Source organism: Amia ocellicauda, chromosome 20 (genome assembly GCF_036373705.1).
Source record: "Amia ocellicauda isolate fAmiCal2 chromosome 20, fAmiCal2.hap1, whole genome shotgun sequence".
Taxonomy (NCBI): domain Eukaryota; kingdom Metazoa; phylum Chordata; class Actinopteri; order Amiiformes; family Amiidae; genus Amia; species Amia ocellicauda.
In genome coordinates, this window is record NC_089869.1 from 9975149 (window position 1) to 9992784 (window position 17636).

The window sequence follows — 17636 nt, forward strand, 5'->3', positions numbered from 1 at the left end:
AACATTTTAATTGAGGAAAAAACATTTTAATTGAGGAAAAGTGTGCCCAGTTGAATGACACAGCCAAAGCATTTGTTATTGTTTACTTATGAGCAATAGGACATGTGGTACATTTTAAGAAGAAAGAAGGGTGATTCGCCAGATGAAATTTAAAGGGTCTTCATGGTTATCAAAAATACATTCTGGTTAATAAGTATTGGAAGTTTGCATAATCAAACAACATTTCAATTCTGGAAATTATACACATACTGTGTGGATATAAAATACGGCATATTCATCAGCTTTCTTTTTTGATTAATATATTTAAAACTGTATAAAATGCCGAAATTTACTGCAAAACAAAATTAACAGCTTACCTCAAATGTCACATATATCAACAATACTGAATGATCACACTGATGTATAAATTAATAAAGTAGTCCACATTTAAATAAGTGAGCAAATGAAAATCAGAGCATTCCAGCTAAAGTGGGTCTGAAGGCATGAGGAACAATTGGGAAAGATGAGGCTCTTTCCAATCCCCAGGATGGTGTGAACTCTGCGTCGTCTCTAAGGAACAGGAACACCTTGACATAGAACAAACAGCCCTCCTTAAATGCATTAGAGTTACTTACATAACCTGTATTGATTACTTCTGCCGCATTATACTAAAAGAATGAAAAAACACTGACATTTTGTATGATAAAATCCCTGATAGGATTTATGAAGAAAAACTCTGTCTTCCTTTTAAACATTCAGCATTTTGTAACATTCAGATTAATTGCCATGGCAAGGAACAATTTAGGTACAATACACCCAGATTGTGTAAAGAAAACAAAAATAAGACATTGTGCATCAGGAAAGTAAACTGTATTATTGACTAAAGATGAAACAGTTTATCTGGATATGTATTAGGTAGTTATAAGTAACACATCGTTAGGTCGCAAATGCAAAGGACTATTTCCAACTTGAAACATAACCATGTTGATAAGATGGATGTGTAAAAAAAATCTATGAAATATTGCTTGTAGCATTTAGCATTTTTGCTTGTTTTTCTTATTCCCTTTTGTGTTTCAGTGTCAATTATAGTGCCAAGGTTGTTCAGATTTTGAGAAAGAACTTATGTCTGTACAAGAAGTAGGCGATGAGGACCCAGAGGGCTGTTCCTAGTAGGTCCTGGAAGAGCTGTGCAGCATGGCTCTCCTGAAACTGAAGATCCCAGTTGAATGGAAAGTAGGTGCCCAGGAGGGAGTGGCCGACATACACAAAGATGGAGTTCATCCCTGTGGAGAGACTGGGGTTTAATGACAAATACATTCAAAGTCAAAAAGGAAGAACCTAAAAATATTACTAACATGCTGTATGTAAATTGCTAGATGCGCAAATGTTCTGGATATATATATATATATATATATATGGAAAGCAAAAAGGTAAAAAAAAATATATATTACCTTTTTGCTTTCCATCTTTATAGACCTTTCTTTTTGCCCCTTCGAATGTCCCAGATAAACTGTGTTATAGTCACTTCAAAGTTTTTACTGTCATTGCATTAATAAAATATACCTTTAAAACCCTATGTGTTTTCCTAAGGGGAACCTAACATTAAGTGAACAATGAGCAATCAACTATAAGTAACTTTAATGTGGTTTATAGTTATATTGGATATGAACACTTGAATGCTTTCTCAATAAAGCCTTTAATAAAAGCAAGACAAGGTCGTTAATAAATCTGTAAAAGAGCACTGAGTTTAATACATATTAACAAAGTATACTACAGAAATATATAGTTTTGGACCCAGCTCTGTGAACTAAAGACCACTATTCATCACCAACAAATGGACATTACTGCAAAGGTACTTTTCTCAAACCAATGTTCATTTACCCTGTCTTTGGGATGAAGGAGTATTTCTGTGTTTTACGTCCACTACTCCTTTCTCTCATTAATCAAAAGTGCCTTCAAATGTGCCAATAATATGGGGTGGTTTTGTTATGTGGAAGTAAATCCAAGGGGATCTGGGCTGAAGCCATCTGTGTAATTTCATTTAGCTTCTGATCTGCATTTGAAAACCTATTTAATTAAACCACCTCCAAACCAGACATAGTGCTTTGTTTTGTACACCACTGAGAATGCAAAACTTTTACTTGTACTGTATATCCTCCTATTTCTGACAACACTCACAGCAAAGTGACGAATGCTAAAGGGACATAGGGACAGACAATGATGTACGATGTAGTCTTAGTAACTCTAGTTTGAATCACAAGTTTAAAACTGGATTCTCTAACAGGTCATGACAGCGTATGTGACTGGGGAAGAGAGAGTTTGCTTCCCTTGTTGCATGACATTTCAACTTCCCATATCATATGCATTATAATATAAAACTGAATTAAAATCTGTCAAATCATCAGCAAACACCACCGAAATAACAATCAAGTTTATGATTTCCAGTTGGACATCCTGACAGTACCTGGGAAAATGAAAGGTTGGCCTCCCCACCAGCCTTTGACATCAATTATGAAGTACATTGCCCCAAGCAGGATGAAAGAAGACCATCCCATACAGGTGATGTAAGACAGAGACCTAAAACAAAACAACAATGCTTATGAGACTTCAAAGCAGTTTAAACTATTATAAACTAACAAAGAACAAGATGTTCAAGTGGTTGCCCATAGCTGTACCAAATCCATCATCCATCACAGATTATGGATTCTATCCCAACACACCTTCAAATGTAATGGCTGTATTTACTTAATACACAAGCACTCCCCTAGGTAGTAATCAGTTAATAATTAAAATATTCCATAAAACCTATAAGATTATGGACCCTGTGGAATGGGTTGGGTTGGGTTGATATTTTGGAAAACCTTTTTGGAGGTTTTGTACCTGAAAGAAGGCCTGAGAATAGACCAAAATGGGGGGGAAGTAGCGTCTGGGTAAATGTAAAAATAACCCCCATCATGCACATCAATAATGTTAGATAAGTAGTATAAAGGAAAACAATAAGACCGACTCTCTTATGTTTCATAATTAGTATGGTCAATAGAAAGCCCTCCGAGATGTGTGCCACTTGGCAGAGAGCGGCAGACTCTGCAGGGAGTTAATTACTTTTGAAAATCTGGACAATGATTTATGCTCAAGGGCTTAATAACCAGTGCATGATGAACTGCCCATAAAAAGCAACCCGGAGCAGGGGGGGCACTCGCTGCATCCTGGCATCCTGCATCTAAGCATTATTATTAAGGACTAAATGGTCCATGTAGGATGCATGCCTGGATATTTAGTTTGCAGTGATCTTATGGTGTCCACAGTCACAGTTAGGGAGCTGAGAAATGGGTGGCACTGAGATGAAACTCATGTCTGAGTCATAACTCTTTCATTATATGGCTTTCATGACCAGCTTGGCATGCTGATTGACCCATCAATGTGTAGTATCCCAACTTTGTTTGATATATTATCGCTATACAGTCATATCAAAGCTGACTTTCTTGGGCAGTATACCAGAACAGTGTCACACAGTAAGGGATGTGTGCACATCACCTCGCACACATTTATTTACAGTGCTGTCTGTCACTTGAAGCAGGTAAATCCATGTTTTAGCGGCCAGTGATTTGTGCATCTCTGAAACTCTTCCCTTCTTCCCTTCTGAAAAGCGGCAGGATTTAGAGGACCGAAAGCACTTACCAGAGGTTTTTATTGACAGGTATAAATCCCTCGTCTCGTGTGCACTTAGAAAGGATGGCCGATAAGATTCCCTGAGGGTGGAAATAAAACATTGAATCCAGGTCAGCATGGTGCAATAAAGTAGGAAATATTGGACTGGGCAAAAAAAATCAGGAACAACAAAATCAAGGAAGCAATGGGCATTAGATGGATATCCCTACTCAACTCCTGAGTGTCTCCATTGATTGGTTAATCAAAAAACACACTGGCACCTAGTAAAACAGCTCGATACAATATTCCATCAGGCAACGACAGACGTGTAACACTGTAACTCAGATTGGCACGCACTTTGGTGGGACTGGAGAAAGTTCGAGAATCTGCCTGCGCAGGCATTTTCACCAGACGCAGAATGCAATGAAATGGTTAAAAGAAACTGCTTAATATATATGATTATATAAGAAGCAGTAAACAATGCCTGCATATTTGAATGATTTAATTCCTCACTTATTGTGTCCCGCAATAAACTGTCTGGACCAATACACACAGTGAAGACAGTCAAATATATGCACACACACAAGAGTACTAAAAATATAAATAAATCCCCAATGCCTGCTTGTCTTGGGAGATGTGTGAAAAGACAACAGTTAGGTAAGTGTATTACTCATACAACATCATAGAAGAAATGTATAAAATTGAAGTTAAGGAATAATAAATCAGAGAACAAAGAACAAAAACAAAATTGCACACATCTACAATTGTCTTCCTTGGGTTTTATTTCTGGTTTATAAGAATAATATTAATCTACATTCAAATATCAATAAGTCAATAGGATATTGTTGTCAGCCATGGTCTAAACTCTTAGATCAAATACTTTTCTGCAGTACATCCCTGTGCAATTCCTTCAGCCAATATTGCTGAATAGACCGTTGTTGCCAATATGACTTGTTACGATGCTCAGGAGGCACCAACATTCAATGTAAAACTTATAATGCTTTTTGATTTGAAATCGTTTAGCTAGACCCTGTAATGAGAAAATCTGGTATCATACCTTTCAGGGGCCTTAAAGCTGGCACTAAAACAATTACTATAAGATCAAATTAACTGTCCCCCCTATAGGCTGTCCTAATCTATTCAGACTGAATGATTCATGGAGACACACAGATCCCACGCATACAGGGAAACTGCTTATTGGGAAAGCTTAAATATATTCAAGTTAGGAAAACCATTACCATTTTATTCCCCCTGAGTTTCTACCTGGTTTCAGTGTAATGAAAATAATAATACAAAAACATATTTACTTTATGTGTACACAAAAACAATAATAAGAATTGTGTGGGACAAAAACGAACATCAAAAATCATTACTTATGAATTGAATTACATTTATCATTTTTGATAATACCATTTGTAAAGATATTAAGGTCAACACAGGATGTAAACACAGAGACAGGGCAGTTTGAATTAATTTCCACTATAAACTAGGAATGAGAACATTGTACCTGAGTAACATTTAACACGTCCTGTATTGTTCCTGCAGTGAGATGTTCTGTCTAGACACATTTCATTGCCTTATTATACTGTGTAAAAAATAATGCATCGTGGGTATACACAGGTCAAAAGACAGTTTAAACACAAGAGGAAATACTCTATTCAAAGGAAGAACAGGCATTTCAAATTGAATAATCAGCCCGCTTTGAAGGTTAATAGTGCCTTTACATGTATTTCTGGGATTGGATTCTTGCTGGTTCCCTGCTGAAAACGAAGAGATTTGGAGATAAGCAGAACCTCAGTGTGACGTGTGACATTAAGAAAACAACAATACTCTTTGTTTAGTTCTGTGCTGCCTTTTCCACATGACCTTTAACCTCCTGGTGATGCAGTACTGGAAACTCTCAGTGACAGCCCTGCAAAAGACTCCCTACAGGCACTTTTCACCTCATTGGGCAGGGAAGTGTTTCACAGCTCTCAAACACAAGGCTCTTCAATCTCCTGCTGTAGAGATCTGGCTTCCTGTGAGCTAGAGGCTAAAAATGAAACCTTCACACACTTGAAGACAGTACTGGGGAAGTAAACACTTTCTAATTTCAGGTTAAACAGACGCTAGCCCTTCATGGTACAACAAAAGATTGCGGTCACCGAGTTGTAAGGTCCCACCAGATATATTCAATTATTTTTTTATCATGCTGCTTCCAATGAAAATATTAATGAAAACGATTTCCCTTGTGTGTCTGTAATTCTAATAAACATGTATGTGATTTTAAAGTATCTTTTCTGATAGTTTGAATGTGTGGACATGTGTGCCTGATATTTCTCTATAGTCTTTCCTTTATTTGTTTGATAGAGCTGAAAGTATATGTTGCAACAATCATATCTGCTTGCAACATTATCAGAGCTGGTAATGACACCCTCAAGGCCTGAAGTTCAGTAAAGTGATACAATCTCTTTGATGTGGGCGAAAAACAAAGCAGGTTAATTAAATCTGCAGGTTTTAAGAGATCCTTCAAATTAGATGGCAACATTATGACCATTTTATTCCCGGCTCAATAACCACATGCTATACATGAACTTATAGCAGTCAACTTCAATTAAAATTTGAAGACTCCCTGTCAACTGTCTGAAGACCTTTGGTTGCTTCATAATGCTGTAGACCTCACCTTATTAATAAACACTCGACAAGCAAAATGTCAGGTTTCAACAGGGTTCAATACAAATACATTAATGAAAAAACACAAATTAATCAACTTAAAGGTTATTTCACATAAATGTTTTAAGAGTGGCATGAAAGATAAAAAAAGGTAATGCCACAAATTGTCAAGGCATACTTCTTTATTTTAAAACACTACACTGTTGATTGTTGATCCAAAGCTACATAGTATATATTTTTTTCTCCTTTACCAATAAATGATTTGTGTTTTTTAACCAAATAATATGTTCTTATGTTCTGTTTATTTAATATAACTGTCTGAAGAGTGGAGGTTTTTTTAATGGTCAATATAAAGTATTTCAGTAATTGATACCGAATCTTTTTAATGAAGACAAGAAGTATTGGGTATGGTATTTTGGTTATGGGAGAAAAAAAAGGCACAGAGACAGAGGGAGAAAGAGTAAGTAACTTTTAAAGCCATTTTTATTATTACCTGCAGATAGAAGGGGTAAAATGTACAACAGGGTATTGTAATTATGGTAGGCTATGAAACTTCCTGCCCATCAGTAATGGTGAGACACTTATCTATTCACGAATATCAATGTATTTAAGAGAGAGTGGTCTGAATGAAGCATTAAGCAATAGAGATTTTGTTCCACTCTACTTTGGCTCCCCAGACAATGAAAACTGACACAGATGGCACACCTGATGCATCACAAGCATGCAGCATTGCTTGCTACTTGGACCATATACTCGGCCATTAGATGTATGCTTGTTTATTGCTGATCAATTCACTTGTTTGGGGGAAAGCATTGTAAAATCCCTGATTATACTGTTCCAATTACATCACAAGAAGAGCTACCACAGAAGAGAAATGTGTCACAACTAAAACAATAAAATGTAAACTAGATTTGTGAGATTTAAGAAAAATAGTATCTCATTAGATATGTTTGTGATTTGTATAATCAGGAGAGACTTTCTAGTAGAAGAAGGGTTAAAACTCCAGTGTGTTGTTTACATGGTGAGATGAATATCATTTCTGGATATGTCAGAATCAATGGGTTGGAAATATTGTACATGCGATTTTCTGATTGCGCCTTGAGGCGTTTCACTAGATGACATGGCTACTATGTGGGGCAACCGCTCAATTTCCATCTCTCACCCAGTGCTTTGATCGCTGAGCCTTAATTAACTCAGCATCCTGTTTATTAAGTTACGGCGGTACTGCAGCAACAAAAGATTGGAACACGATCCGGACTGCCATCCCGGTCTTAATGCAATAACTGCTTGACCCAAATGTCCCAGACAGTGTCTGGGTTTGTTTTCATAAACCTGTTTACAAGATTGTCTTTATCAATTACTTCTCTACATATACATTCTGAATGCCAATAGAAACTAATCAATCAATCAATCAATCAATAGCATTTATATATCAGTGCACTGTTGCAATTTAATAATGCTATGCCCTATGTGACATGTTGGCTATGTTTTCAAACTTAGTTTTTCCAGATAATTGTGGCTACCAAATTCAGTTATGAAAGAACACAAGGCCTTTCACACAATTCAATATCAAGCAGCTACACTAAATATTGTTGTGCACTGTGTATAATACTACTACATCATAAAATGGGGCTACTTATATTCTGGACATTGGATTCCCATGACTATAAATAGCCAGTCATTAAACTTTACCAAACAGTTCTATTTAAAGGCAGATTATAAACTTTAGTATCAAAACCCAACTTTTGTCTGTTGATAAGTTTTCAGAAGGGGTATGTGTGATCATCATACATGCTACAGAAGTAGGCTTCATACATCTGAAAGAAGGAGCAAAACCTTTTTATTATAACATACATTCTTCCAGGTCTTATTAAATAGTTAAAGACAACTTTTTTAATCTTTACATCACGTAAGTACTTTAATATGCTACTAACTAAGCCACTGGGGTAGGACCATACCTCACATTTTAATTAGTGTTACAGCCTTCCATCTTTTAGTCTATAGTCATACCCTTCAGTGACAATCTGTGAAACACTGACTTGGGTTTTGTTGCGCTGCATGGTGGGACCCACCTACTGCAGAGGGGGCCGACCGGCCGGCGCAAGACAGATGAAAACTGCCCTCCTGTTTCCACCTGCTAATTGAAATGTCATCATCACAACAGACGACAAGTGCTTAGCCTTTTGTCTGCACAATCATCTTCTATCTTGCAGTAAATAAGAAAGACAGGTCAAACGAAGAAGCAATTAACCTTAAGAGAAGTCAGGTACTGAAGAAAAGATAGAGCTTCCCTGACAAAGCTGGTTAAAAATGGCTCCCATAGCAAAATGGGGGCAATGCATTTGGCCTTATTAAGAATCCAATAATGGCATCTCCGATTAGGAGCAGGCCAGGCAATATAGGTGAGTGAGGCGATTATACTTGTTCACTACATCTGCATAATGTTTTGATTCAAAAGACTTCCCAAAATTAGTGTACTGCCCTCTTAGATTTCACACTCTGCTTTCATAGGCAAAGTGATAGGAATTTTAGGAGACATTTTAATTTACAGAGTAATATTGACATTTAATGATAATTGACCACTATAACATTAGGACTTGTTAGTATTATCTTAACGAGACAGCTTTCGATTCCTCATTGTTTTGAGTTTGAGTTTTGCTAATAATCTTCCTCATATTAGCATTTGATAGAAAACATATATAGTCATTTGTGAATTTTCCAATGTAATGGATTGTTTATGGATATGATATTACACATGGCTCACCATTAGGTTATCAGTCCTCTAAAGTTTCAGAGAATGTCATTTCATACATTTATTAATATCTCACTGTGATCTTTATTCAATAACAATGCCATCATAGGAATTAAATATATTAAATTGCCCTGTAAAGTGAAAACACAACCTTTGACACTTCTAGGACACTGAGTTTTTGCAATAGTTGAAGTGAAGATAAAATAACTTTTAATGTTACTGATGTATTCCTTTTATTAGTCTAAGGGATGAAAAAAAAATCTTTGGTAGCTCATTCAGCCTCTTCGATGCCATTATCATTTTTCTTTGGAAGGGCCCTGTCTGCTTACATATTCCCCAGCTGAACATATATTATCTTCCAAAAGAGCAATGGATGCATCATTATGACTACAAAGGAAAAGGGTAAAAACAATAGCATGAAGGTGATACCACCAATAAGCACTATGGTATGGAATGGGTTTAAATAGGTATCTGAAATATAGGAAGCCACTATAGGATGCAAATATAGGATACAAATTTAGTTCATGCAAAGTAAGAATTTAATTCACTAAATAAGCAATTATTATTACAATTTGAGCTGAACGTACCAGTAACAGAGCCCACAGCAGGAACCGTTTCAGAATGCTGCCAGTTCTCTTCCGGTAAAAAAGCAGAATCTTGCCGGCCTGTTAAAACACAATGTTTCAAATACATTTGTAGTGTTGACATTATTGAACACTGTAGAAAGGTACTTAAATCATGTTTAAAAAAAAAACAGACAGAAATCCAGAATACATGTAGTGATATTTGTGGAGAGATCACACTAATATATATATGGCAGTAAAACTTGTCTAATGAGTAAACCAAATTAAGATTTTAGTTTGTAACATCATGCTTGTTTGTGAGGAAACAACAAGAGAGCACCATTTAAAGGAGACAACTGAGCAGACTCTGTGAAAATTCAATTATGAAACAATAAGCATTATGATCTGCAGCATTAACAATGCGATTAAGTAATCATTATGATCATTGGTAATTGCTTTTCTGAATAACAGAATGAAAAACACAAAACTCTAACGATGGATGCTATTTACATCAACAAAAACTACACAATAAGATTATTTGCTCATGCAGAATTACCTCACTTCCAGAGTATTAAAAAAAAAAAAAAAAAAATGAATGTGACAACATTATTACAGCCTTATAGTGACACTGTAGCCATTGTCTGTTTGATGAACACTAAAGGGTATAAGACACTAATGACAAAAGGCAACTACACTGTAGAGCTGAATTAGTTTTAAAACTGTTCTCTGTATCATACCAAAAATAAACTCATAAATACATCAGTAAAAGATCCATCTGCGTACACTGAAGCATGACTGAAATAACACATTTGTTCTTATGTTTCCCTGGGAAAAATGAGAAGGCAAATGTTAAAAGAAAAAAGAAAAAGTAAACTAAGCCACTGTCCAATTTTTGGCTCAAGGACCACCAGGGATCATCATTACTTTTCATTCTGGAAAAATAATTCAGTATGATTCCTAGCTCCTTTTGAGCAGAGAAATTCCTATCCACAGAGAGGAAAAACAGCAATCGTCTGTCACAGTACTGAGTCATTCCTTGCTTCTCACAGTTGGGTTGGGCTCAATCTCCGTAAAACTTTTCCAGTTGAGTAGTTAATTCACTCTTAATTGCCCATTAGAGGATGTTCTACTGTACATGTTTTGTATAGTTCTCCTTATCTTACTTATGGTAAAGTGTTAACTGTTTCGGAGTTATATCAGTGGTCTATCACAGTGCTTTACCGACAGCCACAAAAGGCAGGATGAGTTTCTCATTTGCATCACATTGTACACTTCCTGAGAATGAACTGTAAGAGGTCCTATTAGAAACGTCTTCTTTCCCACTACAATAGATAATTCGCTTTAGAAATCATCTATGCAGATAGAACAGAAACAGAAAGAGAGAGAGAGAGAGAGAGAGAGAGGGAAATACAAAGATGAATCCAGATAAGATAAACTATCCCAGTGTTGCTCATCTGAAGAATTCCTAATTGGAGTTGAGACAGGAATAATTTTACACAGGACAAATACACAGACTGAAAAAAAAGGGAGATTTCTGAGCTGCAGGCCCACAATGCTTGGACTTGTGCATGCCGTCCCCGAGCTCCAGAAGAGGTTCTCAGAGTACGCTACACCAGATGTGAGCCACTAGTCAACACACTTTCTGATTAATTTGGTGATGATTAATATAATTCAGCTGAAGGTATCAACATCAGGGGCACAGACAGCCTGCCAAGGGGGCACACCTGGTGTGCCGTATCAGACTCACTGATGGGAGAGCTCAGCACTCTGACATTGTTTCTTCCCACCTTCTGGGAATTCAACAATGTGATTTGTACGCACAGCAAATCCCCTGTTACAAAACATTTGTATAGTAGCTACACAGACACCATCAAAGTGCGAGTCCTCTCAGCTCACCCTGAAAACCATATATATCTCTCTTCACCTTGAGACTTGCTCCACTGTTATTAAAACCAAACAGCTGTTTCGGTGTCAAGCCAAGAGCACGCATCAGTAATTGAGCCTTGCCTTGTTAAAGACAAAAAGTATTCTTTACTAGAAGATAATGGCAGATACATTAAACTCTTAGAAATATCACGGTGGGCTCAAGCTCAATTCAAAATATGATGATCATGTATCAAGTTTGACCAGGCAGGAAGCTACTGGCATCTCAATATTGGGTCGCACAAAATTATAATTATAGCCGGTATACCCAGTGGCAGTCCCACTTCAGAGTAATTTCTCTAATATGATGAACAAGACAGGGAGGACTTTACTATCGTTCAGTCTCCCACTTGGCTAAGTGCATTCCTGCTCAAAAAGCACACTTGTAAATCAAAAAGGAATATCAAAGAAATTCAATTGAGAATGCCACGAGATGCCGTCTGTCTGGTTCATATTTGGACGTGCATATAATTTTTCTTTGCGAGTTTGTTTTCATGTCTTCAAAGATACATCGGCATGTGTCAGCAGCCTTACCCACTGAATAATCCACAAGAAAGCGGTAACGTACATCATACGAGAGTATGGTTAAAACATCTGTCTTTACATTACTAATCACAGATAGTGCTATTGCAAACTTCGGGGGGAGCCGCAACTCTCGATTTCAAGCCGACTCCAACATGACAAACACATGAAAAAAGAAAGAAATGACGAACAACTGGTGCCCTGACAAAACACTTCGGGAGAACTTCAGTGCTCATAGATCACACAGACCATATGGTTCACTTTGAATCGCGCATTATTGGGTTTTAATTACAACCTGCAGAAATCATGACAAACGTGTTTAGGCTTTCAGACATGACTCCACGCATTCTGCCGGGACCTTGTGGAATTTTCTAGCGGAGTAATGAGAACCATTTGATAACAATTCCTCCCAAGGGAGTGGACTTCAAGGTAGAAGTAGACAGGCTTCCCTTGAAAGAAAACATTCCAGTTTTAGCCCCCAACCTTGTCAACCTTGTCTTTTTTGTCCTGTAAAACTTTCATTTCTATTTTGTTTCATGTTTTCCGTTTGTTAAAACCTCCACTTTAATTTCTACAAGGCCAGGCTACCATCATTTGTTTCACCTTTATTCGGGGGCGGGGAAGAGATAGATGTGTTATTCTGAGATATAAAAATGAGATGGGGAGGGCAATATGAAATCTCAAATCATTACTCCTCCTGTTTTGTTTCCTGGAGTATCCACATCCGTTTTGCTTTTTAAAGGAATAATTAACCAGCTAAATCTAGATTATAACTCATGTTTTCTGCTTAGTTTCTATATCCTTGAACATTCATGCGTGCCTTATGCTGTGCGGTTGATTTTTTTAGCTGCAGGGCCTATGGTGCATTTTTGGAGGTATGACTGAAAATGCCATTTTCAGTTTGGCCCATGGGGTGAAAGAGAAATGTGGAAATCCGTGGTGTGTGAAACAGACCTGTTAATGTAATAGTCTGAATTTTATGCTCACTCTCCAATAAGTGTGCAGACACAGGTACCACTATGGCACTGGTTTCAATATTAATTAGGTAATAATTTGATAGGCTCCTCCATGCACAACAATGCGTTCCAGAAAGATTGGTAGACTGATTTTGCGTTGATAAGAATACATGCCAATGAAAACATCTTTAATTTGATGCCCAGGATGGAATGGTAGAAAGTAGACACAAAGGATAAAATAGTTGCAGGTAAAATGCAAATACAAAACCAGGCTTGAAAAATGAACAGCTACACAGCCCCCACATGGGCTAAATCATTATATTGGCTCTTTAACATTATTACATTGGGATGAAACACTTCATCATAACTTATAGGCACTTAAGGCACTCATCTCAACATGCACCCCCTCTGTTCATTTTATCTCCACTCTCAAGAAGACAGGGAAATTGATCTGATTACTCTACAATAGTACAAGAGGACTGCAATCACGCATTGTATGAGGTCATTGCCGAAGACAAGGGCAGCCTCAATGGCACATTAGGTTTCTTCTCTATGCTAACCCCTTACCTGCATTCCAAGGAAACCCATTACAATGGAATTGGCTGTGCCTAGGACCCCCTCGGGGTCAAAGGGCACTGTAGTTCGATACAATTCCTGCCAAAACAAAAACAAACAGAATCTTAAGGACTCTGTGCAAATTGGACTCATGCAATGTTTTCACAGACATATTGAAATTCCTGTTCAGAAATCTGGAACTGAATAATATTTTGTAATTACAGTGAAGAAAATCACAAATAAATAGTAGGGAAAATGGCGTAAGGAACTTCAGAGGCAAATACATTTTTTGGGGGGTAGGGTAATGCCTATAAGAAGCTTCAATGAGGTTGAAAAATACCAAATACCAGTGACTATATACACCGATCAGCCATAACATTATGACCACTGACAGGTGAAGTGAATAACACTGATAATCTCAAATCTTGGCACCTGTCAGTGGGTGGGATATATTAGGGAGCAAGTGAACATTTTGTCCTCAAAGTTGATGTTAGAAGCAGGAAAGATGGGCAAGCGTAAGGATCTGAGCACCCATGCTGAGCCCTGTCCACTGCCGAAAGCGTCTGCAATGGGCACATGAGCATCAGAACTGGACCACGGAGAAATGGAAGAAGGTGGCCTGGTCTGATGAATCATGAGTTCAGGGTGCTGACTTGGCCTCCAAATTGCCCAGATCTCAATCCAATCGAGCATCTGTGGGATGTGCTGGACAAACAAGTCCGATCCATGGAGGCCCCACCTCACAACTTACAGGACTTAAAGGATCTGCTGCTAACGTCTTGGTGCCAGATACCACAGAACACCTTCAGAGGTCTAGTGGAGTCCATGCCTCGACGGGTCAGGGCTGTTTTGGCGGCAAAAGGGGGACCTACACAATATTAGGCAGGTGGTCATAATGTTATGGCTGATCGGTGTATATGTTGATAACATGTTGCCAGTTTAATGACTGTAGTACAGTGGGTAGTCCTTGAATGATTTTATAATTTGTGTGTTATTTACAATTTAGATGCTAACATGATGAATGTGACGAATATAATGAATAACCTAGGTTATCACCTTACCTTACAAGTAGGATTGCTGTAAACGTGGTTTTCACCTAGAAGCCACCGGTCAATGTATCCAGCAGCACCACCAGTGCAATTAGGGAACTGCCCCTCTTCTCCAATCCCACCTGGTCCCACATAACCCCTGATGGATACAGTAAAATATTACCTCCCAAACTGGCTTTAGTTTACATTTGGGGCATATTTACCCTTTTGGACACACACACTCACACACACACATACAATCCTACAAAAGTGAGTCACTTTCTCCAGTTGATGGTAGTTGAATCAACCAACTTTGAGTGAGATGGAATTTAAGGGACAAGAGGGACTTCAGGACAAGGTTTGAATTTTTCAAATGGAGAATGTGTATTCAGGATCATTTAAGAAAAATCTATTTGGAAATCCACAATGTACATACCACCTGTCTCAACTTAAGGTTGAATCAGTGTTCAATACACTGTGCAAATATACCACTGGTAAACAATATACTTTAACGAAGTAGATTTATTACATTAAATTAATGAAACAGCGTTGTTTCAAATGTAGAGTGCAAATTCTTTCAAGTACTTTCTGTACTGCATGCTTTTGGCTACATTCTTCATGAAGGCAGGTGTTAAAACACTCCATGGATTCTTTCTTTTAAAAAAGTATCCATTTATATTACTTGATCCTACCATGCAAAAAATTGTGTTTTGGACACAGCCATTTCAGTAATCCAGTAAAATAGATAGTCATGAAGGAAAACAAGTCTTAAAATTACAATAATGTAATTAAACAAACAACAAAATGAGGTGCCTTCTGCTTAACAACAAAAAAGTTTAGTAAAGAATGGGTTTCATTCATAGCAAATACACCTCTGGGGTCATGGGGACAACAGATCATAGGAGAAATTACAGCTCGAAGGAAGACACTGGCTAAAATGAGTTAGTGTGGAGCAGCTAGAGGATGATAGATTCTCTGTCTCTCCTCTTCTCTTATTGTCTATGACAGACCATGATTGTCTAATATCCCCCTCTGAGGCACACAGTATGAGCCCATAAATCACAGGGAGCAGCTCATAAAATGAACAACAAGTGCCTGCTCATTTACACCAGGATGCAACATGGTACAGAATGCTTCAAGCTCTGTAGCATTCATTTTGTAATTAATATTCTGCATACGAGCAGTGTAAAGCATGACATGTTTTAAGCACTGTGATACCTTAAATGAATACGATAAGAGATTATAATTAATTAATTAGTTAACTAATCAATTTATTTGGCTGAAGTCTTTCTCCGGAGTTACTTTTATTTATCTACACAATTGCTTTAAAGACATAAAGGGAATTATAAAATGACATAGTGCAGTTTATACAAACAATGTATAAAACAGCACAATGCAATATGTTGTTTAGTGAAGTAAACACTACAATACGAGATACAGAAACTAGAGCATAAACAAGGTAAATACCAAGGATATAGCAGAAACAACAGGAAGCATCAAGTGTGGAGTGATCGTCCCCCACAGGATTTGTAGGTGCAGTCAAGAATGAGACTTAATAACTTTAATAAAAACAACAACAACAACTATAACAATAATGAAATATGTTTGTTGAAGCTTAAAATCTTATCTCACCTGCCACGTCTGTTTTGAAAGAACGTTGATCATTTTTGCAATTGCGAGTTGATTTCATTCTTTTTAAAGTTTTCCCTGAACATTTGCAGGCATCTCCCAGTGCTGCACCACAAAGCCCCACCCACGAACATCAAAGAGAAACGCTGTGTCTTTGAAAAAATATCTTCTTGAATGTTGGAATGATACTTTCTTTACAGTACAGTAGTCATTACTGTTTTTTGTTGTAAAGCAGAATTATAAAACCAGAATCAAACTGGATTTTTGCATGAATGAAACCATTTGTGTGCCTGACACTTTAGACTGCATGTGTCACAGCTACTCATAAGATAACTTTTACTTATCATATTGACATGATGATTGATCTCTCTGGTGGTGTTATTTCAGGCATTTAATGTTGTACTTGGATATTTGTTCCCCCTTTTATTTATTGCTTCTCTTCTAAAGGTCAGGAGAATTGTGACTGTTTGAAAATAATCTTATCAGGAAGTGATCTACAAAGAGTAAAATACTCAAAGGAATCTTAACAGTCTTACATTTTTCTGCTTCTTCTATTTATTTTTCAATTTTTGGGATACACAATTAAATCACTAGTATTACTGTGTTACTCTTGTTTTTTGCAGGTTTTGCAGTCAGAATGGGTCACTGTTTATGCCAAGATGTGGGAATAAAATTCTCTCACAGTTCTTCTCAGTATCATCATGAGGGACAGCACAAAGACTAGTAATCCTAGTAATGCAATTAGGTCATTCTGGAGTCAATCTCTCATTACAATTGAGCAGTTACACTGAAGGAATCGCTTCCCCAGCACAGATACACCATGCAAACAGGCTCCATATTAATAGTGGAAATCAGTAATCTCAGTATTCTTGCAAAATGTTACGGATATATATTTTTTTTAGTTAAAGTGTATATTATGCACTCACAACACTGTTCTGTCCTGCACTTCAGAAGCAGAAAATAAAATGTGAGAGATTCAAGTTCAACATACAAATAATGTCGTAAGTAAGCAACTAATTATACAAGAAATTCTTGTTTTATTGGCACTTTTTTACAGAGTGAAAAGTAATAATTAACATATTGAGTCTAATTAAAGAGCAAATTGATTCTACTGCTGACAAAGGAAATGCATGCACCCACACTCACCGAGCAGATTGCACATGACAGCATTGTGCTTCCAGTTAGTGTTTGTCTAGGCTTCAACTGGATTTGTTTCAGATTTACAGCCCGTTTGAGGGATGGTTGAAAGCAGCTGTAGTGCAGCTTTAATCTTTTAACAGTTTTCTCGTTCTAATTAAGTAAAAAGGTGTCTGAAGGGCCCGACACTGAAGTGTTGACAGAGCTCATCGGTTAGAGCTCTACCTTACAGGTCACCAACACTGTTTTCATCCCAAGGAGATCATCATGCGGACCGATACGAGGGTTCATC

General features: G+C 37.3%; 1 protein-coding gene across 2 annotated transcripts in view; it reads right to left on the reverse strand.

Annotated features, from left to right (window-relative positions):
- Positions 1 to 17636, reverse strand: part of LOC136716269 (heparan-alpha-glucosaminide N-acetyltransferase) — a 91581-nt gene continuing 73945 nt past the window's right edge. For both annotated transcript variants that reach the window (XM_066693869.1, XM_066693868.1), the window contains exons 13-18: positions 14612 to 14738; positions 13563 to 13649; positions 9619 to 9696; positions 3658 to 3728; positions 2444 to 2556; positions 1 to 1262 (exon numbers count right to left, since the gene is read on the reverse strand). In XM_066693869.1, coding sequence (XP_066549966.1) covers positions 1081 to 1262; positions 2444 to 2556; positions 3658 to 3728; positions 9619 to 9696; positions 13563 to 13649; positions 14612 to 14738 — 658 coding nt within the window. In that variant the 3' untranslated portion in view covers positions 1 to 1080. The remainder of the gene's footprint in view (positions 1263 to 2443; positions 2557 to 3657; positions 3729 to 9618; positions 9697 to 13562; positions 13650 to 14611; positions 14739 to 17636) is intronic.